We start from the raw sequence: 14323 nt of genomic DNA, 5'->3' as shown, positions 1-14323 counted from the left end.
TAAATCTTTTTCTTTATGTAGTTCATACAAACATGTAACCTGGAGAATTAGGGTATATGAATATAAGGGCACGAAGTCAAATGGCATGAAGTTACTCACTGCTTAAATTCTGGCAGGCTAATGAAGAATTTTATCATTACAGAGAGCGTATTAATAAACATCCTAGATAAAGACTAATTTAAATCACTTTACTTTTACAAAAATCTAGCCTGGGGATGGTTTCTTTCGATGAGTTCAGCATTTTTCTGCATCCGTTATATGATATGAACAGATACACAGCTGCTGCGTAACTACTCTTTATGAATAGTTCCCTCTGCCAGGATCCTATCAAGGATCTTGTCTTGTTTGATTAGGCCTTGTTACATGTTCACAAGTAGATGAGCTTTGAAAAGATAAATACTACAGAAGCATTCTTCCTCTGCTCTTAAGATTAAATGGAAATTTTCCTTTAAAATAATAACTAAATCAACAAGGAGCCCGGAGAAGTTCTGCTGCTCTACTGCACAGCTTGCTCCCATTGCTGGGCCATGTGTTTGCTATTTCTCATTCTAGGCAACATTCTTTCTCCACACATGCAGAAAGCTCTGTGAACAGGTATTTATGTGCTCTGACAATAAATTCAAACTGTGACTTCTTACTGCTTTTATAATTCAGAACACGCACCCTGACCCTCATGCACTGAGTAACGGCATCAGCTTTACATACAGTATCAGCCTCAGTTGAATGCTGGTAGACTTAGATTACAACAATATGTTTACAGCATACTCCAAAGTCAGGGTCAGGCCTCAATTTGAATCCAAAACACATGTTGCACAGACAGCTAGGGATAGGCTTTAGATGGGCAACAGGACAAGAGGAGGTGAGAGGTTAGGGCCTGCACTGTGCCTTTACACAGCCTCAGATACTCACTTTTTATCAATGTAAATAGCCCAACACTGTCTGTTAATCCTAATTCAAATTAATTTACTCAAGACAAGCTCTGACATGACCTGTCCTGAAGAAAGGTAGAATCTGTAGGAGCCTGAGTATGGTTGCTCCTCAGATGGTGTTAGGCAGATGGACCATGGGTGCTTCTTGTAGCTACCCAGACACATGGAGGCATGCTCCTTGGTTCAGTCCATTAAATCCATTAAGTCATAGGCTATCAAAGCACAATACAAATAGTGCCAGCTAGGTCTTGAATTTTCTGAATGGTGAACTATAGAATCGTAGAATTGTTTAGGTTAGAAAAGACCTTTAACATCATCGAGTCCAGCCATTAATCTAGCATGGCCATATCCACAACTAAATGTTCCAAGTGCAACACCTACCCGTCTTCTAAATACCTCCAGGGATGGTGACTCCACCACTTCCCTGGGCAGCCTGTTCCAATGTTTGACAACCCTTCTGGGGTAGAAATTTTTCCAAATCTCAACCTCCCTTGATGAAATTTGAGGCCATTTCCTGTTGTCACTTGTTACTTGGGAGAAGAGACCAACACCGGTTTTGCTATGACCTACTTTCAGCAAGTTGTAGAGAGCGATAAGGTCTTCCCTCAACCTCATTTTCTTCAGGTTAAACACACCCCATTCTCTCAGCTGCTCCTCAAGAATTTATGCACAGAACTAGGCCCTTTCTGCACAGTGTGAGAGGATCTGAGAGCTCTTGATCTGTTTGTTATATCGCTATGCAGACAGTGAGAATAGAGGAGCAGGTGGCTTACCCCAAGATTACTGCTCCTCTTGTAATGCCAACATGACATAGCCAGCAGGATTTCTGGCACTAACATGATCTACTGGCCTTCCAGCATGTATTACTCCGTACGGACTGATATAAAACCAGTATGTCCTAAATATGTACACTTTGGTTTCTGTCCCTCAGGTTCTTAAGAAATGCACCTACAGATGCCCTCACAGACACCTTGAAAAACTCTCTTGGTGGTGGGAAGGGTTGCAATGAATCTCATGATCTGGGGTAAAATCCTGGGCTGACTTAAGACAGTGTGGTCACAGGAATCATGTTCTCACCTTCACATCTTCATAAAAATCTCACTTGAAAGAGAAATTTCAGAAGTTCTTGGTTGTTCATTTGGAAATGGGTACAAGCTGGACCATGTGAAGGGAGTGGTACTGTCAATCGCTGCATCTGTTACACAAACTAACCCAGCTGATTTTTCACTGAAGTAGGTTAGAAGTATTCTCACAAACCATCCCACCAGGGCAACTGAGTGGATAACAACCTCTGGTTACCAGCCAGTAACAAAATGCTGATAATATCAGCCGCCACAGCCTAAAGAAGACATCACATCATGCCTTCATGAAATATAGAGTAATGAAGGTTGGAAAAGACCTCTGGAGGTCATATGGTGCAACCTAGCTAAAAGCATGTCCAGTTAGTACAAGTTGTTCAGAGTCATGTCCAGGCAAGATTTTAGTATCCCCGAGCTTCTCTGGGCTCCTATTCCAGATTTTTACTTACCCTCACAGTGAGTAATTCTTTCCAAATATCTAACTGGAAATTCCCTTGCAAATTTTGCTGAATGCCCATGTCCTATCCCCACGCACCTGGAAAAGACTCTCTCCCTGTTTCTTTACATTTTCTCGTTGAAGTAGTTGCAACCAGCAGTAAGATCCCCTCAAGCTTTCTTTTCTCTAAGCTGAGTAGACCCAACCCTCAGCATCTCCTTGTACATCACATGCTCCAGCCCAACCCCACCTTGACAGCCAGCCCTCCCTGGGGCTTCCTTCTTGTACAAAGACACCTTTTTGCTGTCTATTTTAGATAATTGCATAATTTTGCAATATTGATATTAAATAAATAAATAAAGATTACTAAAATAAGCTTTTAATAAACCTTGCTTCATTTCTTTTTTTCAGTGTGCACATAAGAACCTACTTTCATCGCCTCGTCTAATTAGACAAGCAGCAGTATGATATCAATGGCTCCTACTATGGAGCCATTTTTCTCATCAGAGAGATCTACTTATTAATCTCATTTAAGATCATCTGTTTCTACCATTTCCCAAAAGACTTGAAAGGTCTAGACTTTGTCCAAATGCTATTAGCTTGGAAAATACTGTCCAAGACAAGTCCCTAAGCTTCTAGCCCCAAATAATTCTCAAAATGGTATTTGTACAATGTCTTCTGGGAGTTGTACATGATAGCACTATCATGCTTCTTCACATCACAATCTCCCTCTGTCCGCACAGACCAAACAACAAAATAGCAGTTTAAGCTAGGAGTTACTCTTTCTACATTTTAGTAAAAAGGAAAGTATAAGTTAATTACATCCTGAACATCAGGAAACAATTAACAGCTTTCTGTTATATCACCCTGATTTCTAAGCTATACAATTATATGCTACTGCAGAAAAGGATGTATGATTATCAAAAGAGGATCTTTTCTGCACAAAATGAAAGGAAATTGTTCCACTGCTGACAATAAGCGCTATAAATAATGCCTGGCTAATATCTTTTCAGAAATCATTTCCGTTATTCGCAATCCTAACTTTGAGTGACGTGCTGGCCATGTGTTGCCAGATTCTCCTCCCAAAGAGGATGAGCGTAAGTGCCGGACTCTGATTACTCAGATAAGCACTTGCAAATTCAGCTTCCTGTGAACATTCTGCAGTACTCATTGGAATTAAATTAAAAATCATTGGATTTTTAAAAATCATTAGAACCATATTGCAATTAAGCCTTGTGTTTGGTTTGTCTCTTAAATCAGAGCTAAGAATGGCTTGTGAAAACACAAAGAAATACACAAGCTTGCTTTAAGCAGCCCCAGCGCTTTGAAGACATGAGTAACAATATGAAGAGCAACAAATACAGCACACAAACACTTCTTTTGAACTCCTGCCAATAAATTCATTCAGCCCAATATGCAGGAAAGTGATGCAAACACAGAGCCAGAGGATTGTACAACTGCTCAGCTGAACACTAGTGGAAACATTACGGCAATATGCCTGTTTCGGCCCTTAGTGTGAGAAGCAATGAAACAAATCCACATAAAACTCCAAACTACAAGTCAAAGGACACCGTGCTAGAGGACAGCTGTGTAGTAACATGGGGTGGGAGAATCTTTCCAAACCAGCAGGTTATATAAGATCCATAAAGCATAAATACAGTCGTGTTAGTGCTGCTTATCAGCGGAAGAACTTTGGTCTCTGCAGATTCCTTGTGCAATTCACCTCCAGAACAGCTATGCCTCTCCCCAAGAAAGTTCAAGTTTTACTCCAAGTTTTCATTCCCTGTTATCTTACACCTCAAGGTTTCCTCTATGCACCATCCTGGACAAACATTGTCTTGTCCAGCTCTTATCTAGCTGGAATGCTCTTGGAAAGAGTTTTCACAGCTCTTGATCTCAATAATGTTGCCTATCTCCCTTATTCCTTCCAGTGCCTCCCCCTCTTCTGTTACATCAAACACAGTATTACTGTGCTTATCTTCACTTTCAAGCTCCCACCTTTGCTATCACCATCCCTCAGGTGATGCTGGCTTTTGCTCTGACTGGTCATTTAGTTCCAGGTTTTCCATTCAGTTTTAAATCTTCAAGAGAGAATCTTTGTGTTTGCTGCCCTAAATACACCAGAGGCACCCTCACCCAAACAGCCTGCATCCCAACTGCATCCCAACAGAGCTTTTCTGTAGCAGCAGCAGATAGACACACGGACTCAACACCACTGTAATACCCACAGCACAACCAACAGTCCCCTGGTTCTCCACAGAAACCAGAAAACTCCCATCTGCCTGCAAATCCATGTAGCACAGCTGTGGTGGCCCATGTAATCACCCACACAATTGCAAGGAAATGGGGAATTATGGCCTTTTTATATGTAAGCCAGCTTCTATATTTGCTCTGAATTAGCAAGCCCAATCAGGCATATTTTTTAATTACCCGTAAATGCACCTTTGAGATTTGAATGCACTTACTAGATGGAGGCACTGTTAGGAAGACTAAAATTACAGGGCTGATAATTAAGTGCATTCTGAGCTAGTGCTGTCACATTGGCAGCACTGTGGTGTGCTGGTCATATAACTTTCATAGTACAATTTCAAACCACATGAAATGTCAACATTTGTCTCCATTGATGCACAATAACCTGACAAGACTGCAGAAGGAAAGGTAAAAACCTTGAAAGGGAAATAATGCAGGCAAATTGCAGAGTTTCTGTTCCTATCTCATGACAACACGTGCATTGGGCATTTAAACTCAACATGACTTTTATAGTCAGTCTTCTACTGGGGTCTGAAATTCCTTAATGGGAATCCAGCAAAAGCTTGGCCCATGTTGAGTTTAGGCAAATTAAGCACTGAGAGGGTAGGCGAGCAAGCCCAGCAGTGGCTGCTGCCACTGTTTCCTCTCTCCATCCTTGACCATATGGTTCTGCGGCCTCCCTTACCCAGTCCTGGCATTGGTCTGCCCTCATGCTGAGCTGTTTAGAAAGTTAATTTTTTCTTATTTGGCTTCAGTTGCTTTAGTTCCCTGAACTTCTGATCCCAGACGAACACCAGTGCGAAGTGCAAGGGATGTGATAAGAGCAGGGCAGCAGCAGCCTGCAGTTAGACCCGCTCTATCAGAAAACCACAGCCTTAAACTGCACGTCAGTGACATGGGCTAAGCCAGCACCCATTTCTCCCCCCGGTACTTCTTCAGAGAAAGCTTTCATGTGGTCATGAGGTAAATCTGTTTGCAAAACTGACCCAACTGAAATATCAGCCATCCAAAAGCCCTGCTGATGACTTCTCCAGTACAGGTCACTGTGTGGTGATGGCCCACAGATGCTTAAGACAGTCCCAAGGAGGGGGAGCACAGAGGAAGGAACAAGGAGGCAGAAGCACCTACGTCAGTGTGGGTACAAGAAAGAAAAGGCCACTCCTTTCAGTGGCAGTGCTCGCTCAAAGTCTTAGCCATCCAAACTAGCAACTTCTCTCCATTTCTCTAGCTCCAGGCATATCTGTGCCATGAGGAAGAGCCCAGCTGAGGTACAGAAACAGATGAAACAGAGCAGACCAGCTGATGATCACTGCCTGAGGAGACTCCTTTGGCTTCCCAGGTTTCTCTAGACACTGAGTGAGCCTGTGAGTCTGTGGGTTATCATTCCCATTTCTCCATGCTTCCATGAAACTCAATGCTTCAGAGTTTTCAAAAAGACAAAGAAGCTGTACATTATTTTACTTCTACTCCTGCTATACAGCACTCTCCTGGCAGTGTAGGTTTAAATGGTTTATTTTTCTTTAACTCTGAGTTCAGTTTTATTCTTTCAGATGCAAGGAGCAAAAGCATATTCACAATGCAGTCATTTCTTATTAAGGACTCAGGAAAAATATGGGATTCAAAGTAAAAGTCAAATCTCCATACCATTAAAAAAATTAATTAAAATTCATGACTGTTGTTGATATTTACAGAATTGTTTCAAAATCCCTTCTCAGCTTCCCTTCTGCTAGCTAGTGGAGGCAAACTGCCTTTGTCTGTCTCTTCATTCTATTATAATACCAATAGTCTTAGGCAATACAGTGTGGCTAAGGATTCTTGTGAGCCTGTGCTCAAATAGGATAAGCTGGTTTTAATTCCAGTGGTTTATATGTTAAAATTGTTTAAAATATATGGCTTATTTGTCCTGCTCTTGCTTAAGAAAAAAAAAACCAAACAAGAACAACCCATGACTAACATATGAAGTGCGTCCTTCACTCAACGACTGCAAGTGGTTCTGCCAAGACCTGAAGCTTTGCAGTTTCTGCCTTTATTAACATCTAGAGCCTCAATGCAATTTTGTTTCAGGGACCAGGTACGTGAACCAAACCTGCTTAGCTATTGCTTCTCACCCAGCATTCATCCCCTTTGCCAGTTCTTCATAAATTTAATCTCTTCCCACAAAAGTTTAATTTGAAGAGATGACTGTGTTCAACCCTGGCCTTGAACTCAGGAGAAAAAGTATCTTTCAGTTACTAAAAGGACTCACACAAGCCTGCTCTGCCAGGAAGAGAGAAGCAAAAGAGTTAACCACAACAGAAGGTGACAATACCCTTCACTTCCTTAAGTTTTACATCAAAGCACTGAAATACTTGAAGTTTTACACTGCAAAAAGTACTGAAGTCTACAGAGATAAGAAATACCTCAACTAAAATGAGATGCACTGATGCCTCTGTAGTCCCTGCCTATTGATGCACTATGGAAAGGTGGCTGACCTCTGTCTTCAGTCTGCTCTCTCACTCTACAGACATGACTTCAGAGGGAGAAAAGAGAAGATCCTTTCCTGAACACAGTACCCAAAGCTCCCACCCATCTTGGCACACAGCATCTGCATCTCACACCTGGGAGGTATTTTTCTCTGCTCTTTTGGGAGACCATCTTGGTTCCAGTGTCTGACCTCCCAAACCAGAAATCCCAATTTCAACAGAGTCCCACTTTGGTTCCCCAAGTTTGGTGGCTTTACACAGACTTTCCCTCCCTTGCCAGTCATAGCCTGCTACTGCTGGAGGAAACCACCACCAACTGCAGCCAAGATTTGTGTTGCAAGAGCTTTATTTTTCTCCACAGCATACAGTGCCTACCCCTGCCGGGACCTGATAAACAGCTCAAATTCCTAGGCATTATCATTACACAAATAGTAAATAATAATGACAAGTGACAGGAGCACTTCTCTGTCATGGTGTCAGCCTATGGCCACTACTCCCACAGGAGCAGGGATTGTGTAGTGAATGCAAAACTAGATTGCTTTAGGCACATTAATTCTGCCTTCCTCGCACAAGTATCAACATCAAAACTATTTCCTTCACCTGTTCCTCTAACATAAAATAAATAACAAACATTTGTGCACGTGCTACACACATCCAGGATCCTTTGCTTGCCTGCTGGTCTCTGCTAACCTGAGACAAAAGTTAATGATTGACTGTGTCTGGAATGGAATACACAACATATACAGCACAAACCACTGGAACAACATCCACCTTCTTGTGTACATAGCAAAAGAGCGATCACTATTTACACATGAGTTGTTAACTACTTGATCTCTGAGTTGTGCTTGAGGAAAGCTGCTGACAGGAATGATCGAGTTATTAAAAGGCATAGCTTAAAGGAAAGAACTGAGCAAATAAAAGCCTTACATCTTGATTTCTAGAGCTGATGAATAGCCACAAAGTTTACTGAAGGATGTAATTGAGAAAGGAGAAATTAAGATTCCTGGGCCAGGGATCATATACATATATATACCCCTATACGTATATGTATACATATGTATCTATGCATGCATGCATGCTTATATGTACATATGGGACTTGATGTCATTAAAATTAGTACAAATGGGCAAGATTAAAATGCATGACAAGGTGCATCAGGTGCCAAAGATTCTAGAAAAAAATGAACGTATACATTTGAGAAACATGCTTTTTATAGAATTAAAATAATTTATATTAAGATGTATAATTGAAAGTGCTGTGATAGGGTAGAGTTAGCAGGGAATTTCTTGATTTCAGAGCACTTCATTTTGCAGCTCTACCAACCTTTACTCCGAAACCTTTTCTTTGGTGGAACCTCACAGAGGAGATGATTGCCAATTTTGCTTGATTTTGGAAAACAAATTAATGAAAGTGAAATTATCTGGACAGAGACTTCTGGAGCACTTTGTTCCATACAGATCTGATGTTATAATCTCCTGTGTCCCATCCGCCCTGAAGAAGTCAGCACATGAGAACCTTCTCAAGTGAGAGAACTGAAAACTATTTTTTCCAGGGTTAGTTTTCAGCCAGATCTATAGCTCTTGGCTAAGAGAAATGCAACCACTGGTGAAGAACTAAGGAGGTTGCAAGAACAAAGTGCAGGGCATAGAAAAACACATTAACACTTTAGGTGGAGGTACAATATCATACTGGATTAAGCAGATTACAAAACAGCACCTTAATACTGTCTCTAAAGACGGCTTATGTGTTTGTTTGATATCTGAAGATTGATCAGGACCTGACTAGAAAGGAAGTGACTTCTGGACAATTTATCTTAAATCCTTACATTTCTTTAGTCTATGAGCTTACGCTAGAGTGTCAATATACTTGCAGACATAATGATAGCATTTAATAAATTATGTAGCTATATGTTATATGGTTAATATACTTCTATATTATAGCAAAACCTTAACACTAAGACTCTCTTGCTTACATTTCACTAGAAACCGTTACTGTTATGTGCCCTGGGTTCTTTGCACCTTAGACTGCCAATGAACTTCTGAATCCTACCATCATGAAAAAGGCTGACTATTTGCTGCTCAGTATAAGGAAAAGCTTTATGGACCTGTAGGTGCTATCATCCTTCAGAAGTTAATGACTCTGAAGGTTACGCACTGCAATATGTTAAGAAGTTTTCTTAAAGTGATACTCTTCCTGAAGTGGGAGCTTTGGAGGACCAGTGAAAATTGGTTTTGACTTGTCTTGCAGCTTCCAAATGTATAGCTGCTTACCAAGTAAAACCTCTTGTAAGATGAAAGGCATGTACAAACCATACAAGCCATATACAAAAAAGGTAAACAAATTTCTGTTGAACTGTATCTTGCATTTTGTCTCTTCCAAAAGAAAGAAAAGTCTCTAAGAAACATGCTTCATATTTCCATAAGCCAAAAGACAGAAGATGCTGAGTAGTAAGAACTAGTCTATCAAATTCACTGGCTCATCTAACAAGTTTCCTAATTACTTACTCAACTACTTAACAGAAGGGTGAATGGGGAAACGTGTTGCTTCTTGTAAAGGCTGGTGATAAAGAGGTATCCAAAAGTCTGCAGAGACATTAAACATTGTTCAAGTTACGCCTGCCACAGAGAATTGCACCACATATACAATGGTAATATCGTTTTCTCATTGGTTTTCCTATTTTTTATGAAAAAGGTGCTCTTTTAATACTGCTGTTCAGTCAACTGAAGCTTGAAGAGATCCTGACTGACCAGGCATATTTTCTGCAAGAAATGAGGGACTCTTGGACGATACACCAGGTTCCGGTGACAATCTGGCATCAAGAACCAATTAGCAGACTAGGAAGACTTCAGACACCCTGACTTGTAAAGCAGGCAGCCAGCATGTGCATCAAAACATGCCCATTGAGACTGCTCTTGGTTGCCAGAGGCAAGCTCAGCTCTAATCTAATGCTCAAACCTGGAGAGATATACTTCAATCTTTCTGCCAAACAGTGGCAACGGCAATGGGCACAACCTGCTGCCTTTGACCAGGAGGAAAATGAGCCTGGAATTGCTCTGCTTCTGATAAAATTCTTATCAACTTCAGAAGTGCCGCTACATGTTCCCATTATTATGCTTCCACAATGACTGCCCAAAGCACTAAGGCTGTGATACCTTCCTTCAAGCACACCCAGCAAGACCAAGGAAGCTCAGGGATATTCACTTCCTAAGGGCTGCCCCAGGCAAATATCCACAGGAACTTGTAGTGGGGTGGAAGCTTCAAAGGACTCTCCCGGTCCTGAGGAAGCTGAAGCTCATGATCCTCTCAAGCACAGCTCTCAGCTTCTTTAGGAGACAAGTCCATACTCATCCCCTGTAACTTACAGAGCCTGTTAAGGGCAGCTCTGTTGCAGCCATCACCACTGAACAGCTATAGGGTCTATGAAGCTGCAGCAGAACAGAGGGAAGAGCTGGGGCTTTGGATGGCTGGAGCTTGTCAGGCAGCCAGAGGCCACGCAGTTCATCCTTGCAGGTCCATCAGTGCCTGCAGAGCCAACAGCCGGATTGTGCGCATCCCAGCTCTTGCCTTGCTCTTCTTAGTCTCCTGTACACCAGCAAGAAGCTGCCAAGGGGTCAGTCCTGAAGTGCCACACTGCTGAAATCTTCAGCTTTGTTTCATGGCTGTTAGCCTGGTAATTTAAAAGCTCATCAAGAGCCAAACTTCAGAAGTCCTCACTTTAAAAAATACGTTTCAATTAATCAAGAGTTGGATACTGGCTCAGACAGCTACGGGGTACAGAGGCAAAGGACACTACTGGATGTAAAAATTTACCATGTTAGCTAAAAATACAGCTCAAGATCCTGTTTATTTTCCTACAAATCATCCCACCAGTGAACCGGGATTTATATCAGGGCATCATCTCTCACTAACTGCTCATGGCCAAAGCTGGTGGGTGCAAGTGCAGCACCAGCATGTGCCAGCAGCCCAGCACACACAGGGCAGAGGCTCCTGAACTCACAGAGAAACACAGATCACAAGCAACTAAGGGACAGTGGCAAGAAGAGGGGAAAAACTCTTTGGTCTCCTCTCTACCCCCTAGCCAGCATGCTCTTGCCTGGGGAGTGGAAAGGGGCACAGGGCTTCCATAACCCCCCCACCAGCACTGCCAGTGTGCAAAGCCAGGCTTGCCAGCGTGCTGCCCAGATGACTTCAGCCATCATGGCATGAAGGAGTCCCTGCCAGAGAGGGACAGATGTGCAATGAACAGGCCACAGGAATGGGGGCTATGAGGCACGGCAGGAGGCTGGGGAGAGACAGGCAATAGGAACTTCATAAGGAATTTAAATCAAGCAGCTCTTAAGTATTTGAGTTTAGACACATGCGTTGTTTGGTGTAGCACAAGAGTGCTTTAAATACCTACACTTGGTTGGCTTTGTGTAAGCAACACCATACTCACAGATTCGTTTTACACTTTTACTCCTCAGTTATGTGTTTGTCTTGCAGTACGCAACACTTTCTCACGTGCACTTTCACCCAAATAGACACATAATCACCTGTCCGGCTGCATCACCCTCACTGGGGGCTTAGCTTGCAGTTGTAAGCATCACTAAGAATAGAGTACAGTATGTTTCCTTGAGAGCATGTGTGTGCTGGTTCTCTGTCATTTGTTTGCCTGCCCCAAAGGCTGCTGAGATAGCCTGTCTTTGATCCTGAAAACCCTCTATGTTTTCATTTAGCCTTAACAATTATACACTTATCTTGGACAGGAAAAGGGAAACTTTAAATGCAGGGTTGGCTAAAACTCGTCTACCAGCCAGCTTTCTATCGCATATTTTATGGCTTTTATTGTCTAGAAAATTGAGGAAAACTAACCCTTCACAGAGTATCCCAACAGAGAAACAGAACAAAGCTAACAAAAGAACGAGGGAAGAAAGGCAATTTTAGGCTCAGTTTCACATGACAGTTCCAGCTGACCCAACAAGTCACTGCTGCCAGAATGAGAGATCTCGCTTCTTCTCTACCACCTCCTCTTCTTGCTCCTGGCTCCGCAGTCCCACCACCTATCTTCTGTAGGTTACAGCAGTCAGCAGAGCAGAAAACTCACCTACCCATTGGATCACTGCATGGGATCTGCTCCCAAGAAGTGCAAAAAGTACAGGAGTAGACACAAGGGAGGAGAGGGATCACACAGCCAGGAGTGGGGAACAGGAAAAGGGTCGGGGGAGAGTGGATCTCCTTGATCAGCAATAGCTAGACATTATGCAGGCTGAGTTGTTAATGAAACCAGAGTCCAAGAAGGTCTAGGCCACTTACTACAGAGTTGCAAAGGAATGTCTATAGGTAACTTCACAGGATGGGGAATAACGGTTGGACTTGACGACCTTAAAGGTCTTTTCCAACCTAGTTGATTCTATGGTTCTGTAACTATTTTCTATCTGTAGACCATCCTGCCCCAAAATAGCACTATGCTTCATTACCTTAATGAAGAAGATGACAAATGTCATCCCTGATTGTGACACTGATTCTAGGAATTAAATTTGTTGAAGTTTCCTCAGTCTTCTCCATACAGAAAGATTGCAAAGCTTTTACATTCAACCATGAGGTGCATAGAAAGACTAATGCTACCTTAATAGAAATTTTGTATTAGCTTCCAGTGTGGTAAATTAGGAACAGCAGGGTTCTTACTAGGCACGTGGATGAACAGCTCTGTGCTAAGCCCACCATACAGAGCCTGCTTGCCAGTGCACCCTAGGTTTCACTTCAAGCTACTTTGAAGAGGAATCTCAAGCTTGGAGCAGACACTGGTGTGTACTGGAGCCAGGCCATTAAACCAGTGTTTACTCCCCAAACAGAAGTCCTGGTGTGCATCACAAGGTGTCAGTGGTCCTTACCTCATGGATGAGACAGTAACAGTGTCTGTGCTAACAGCAGTGACGGCACTTCCCAAATCAAGCATAATTTCTATCATTTGCAGTGTTTGCCATTTGAACAAAAAGTTCAGAGAAAAATCAAGGAAAAACTACTGGGAAAGTATTTTTACACTCTCTTTCTAGTTACATGTATAGCACATAATAATAGTAAGACTTTTCTTCCTGAATCACAGGATGTTCCATCAACAGACTGAAAGCCTTAAGATTTCTTTTTCTCCCCTGCGGTGTACGGGTGCAGATGGCACACTAAATACATCACTGAAACTAAAAATTAACTGAGTCAGGCGTTTTTGTGAAAGGTTTCTGCGCTGCGCACATCTCCAGTCACACACACTGTTAATTACTGCTGGCACTGACAGTGGGGATCCCCGTCCATCTGCTGAGACCAGCTGAAGCAAAACAAACCCGAGCCCTGGGGAGAGGATGCACCTCTGCAAGGGCATTGCCCGCACGGCTGCGGGCCGAGCTTCCCCGCACTCCGCTCCTTCCTCGGTGGAGTGTTCAAACACTTCATTGCTGATGGTTTCTCTGAGGGGGGTTGATCTTTAAAAATGCAACTCTCCTTCTGCAGCGCTTGGTGTCTTTAGGGATGCAGCAGCCTCTCCCCTGGGCGCCTCCCGCTCCAGGCAGGGGAGCGAAGGTGCCAGGGGTAGAGGACCCCCGAGGCGCTCACTTACCTCCCCGGCAGCGCCGGCTGCCACCTCCCCTCTTCCTCCTCCTTTTCCTCCTCCCCCTCCTCGCTGCGGAAAGCGGGGCCGGAGCGCGGGGACGCGCTGGAAGCAGGGCAGGTGCTCCGGTGCAAGGGAAGCCGCAGGAGACAGACCCTCGCCCTCCGTCCGCAGCTCCCCCTCCCGCCTTCAAGGGGGCTGCTGCCGAGCCCCGTGTCCCCCGCCAAAGCGAGGGGCAGACATCGCTTACCGGAGCTGCTCGCCGGTGAGCAGGACCTCGGCCATGTGCTCCAGCTCCGCCGCTTTCTGCTGCATGCTGCTCATGCCCTCCTCCATCGCCGCCGGCCTGCGGGCACAGCACCGCGGGTGAGGGGGGCCGGGACCCGCTGCTCCCCGCGCTGGCACCTCCCGCCCGGCCCCGGCGGCTACAGAGCTTGTCGCTGGGTCTAAGGGTGCAGGGGCAGCTTCCCCCCGCCTCTCCGCTCACCTGAGCGGGGCAGGTCACTTTTCCCCTCGGCAGGCTCGGATCCCCCCTGCGCCGCTTCCCGTGTTATTGTGTCACGGGCAGGCGGAGAAACACATGGCTTCAG

General features: G+C 43.9%; 1 protein-coding gene across 1 annotated transcript in view; it reads right to left on the bottom strand.

Moving 5' to 3' along the window:
- Positions 1-14069, bottom strand: part of DEPTOR (DEP domain containing MTOR interacting protein) — a gene marked incomplete at both ends in the record, with an annotated part of 71592 nt that extends 57523 nt beyond the window's left edge. The window contains one exon of the mRNA XM_080610669.1: positions 13984-14069. Coding sequence (XP_080466795.1) covers positions 13984-14069 — 86 coding nt within the window. The remainder of the gene's footprint in view (positions 1-13983) is intronic.
- Between the last annotated feature and the right edge of the window lie 254 nt (positions 14070-14323).

The sequence above is a fragment of the Psittacula echo genome (assembly GCF_963264785.1).
Source record: "Psittacula echo genome assembly, chromosome: 2".
In the NCBI taxonomy this organism is placed as follows: Eukaryota; Metazoa; Chordata; class Aves; order Psittaciformes; family Psittacidae; genus Psittacula; species Psittacula echo.
Note: the sequence above shows the minus strand (reverse complement) of the source record. Positions and strands in the feature narration are given on the sequence as shown.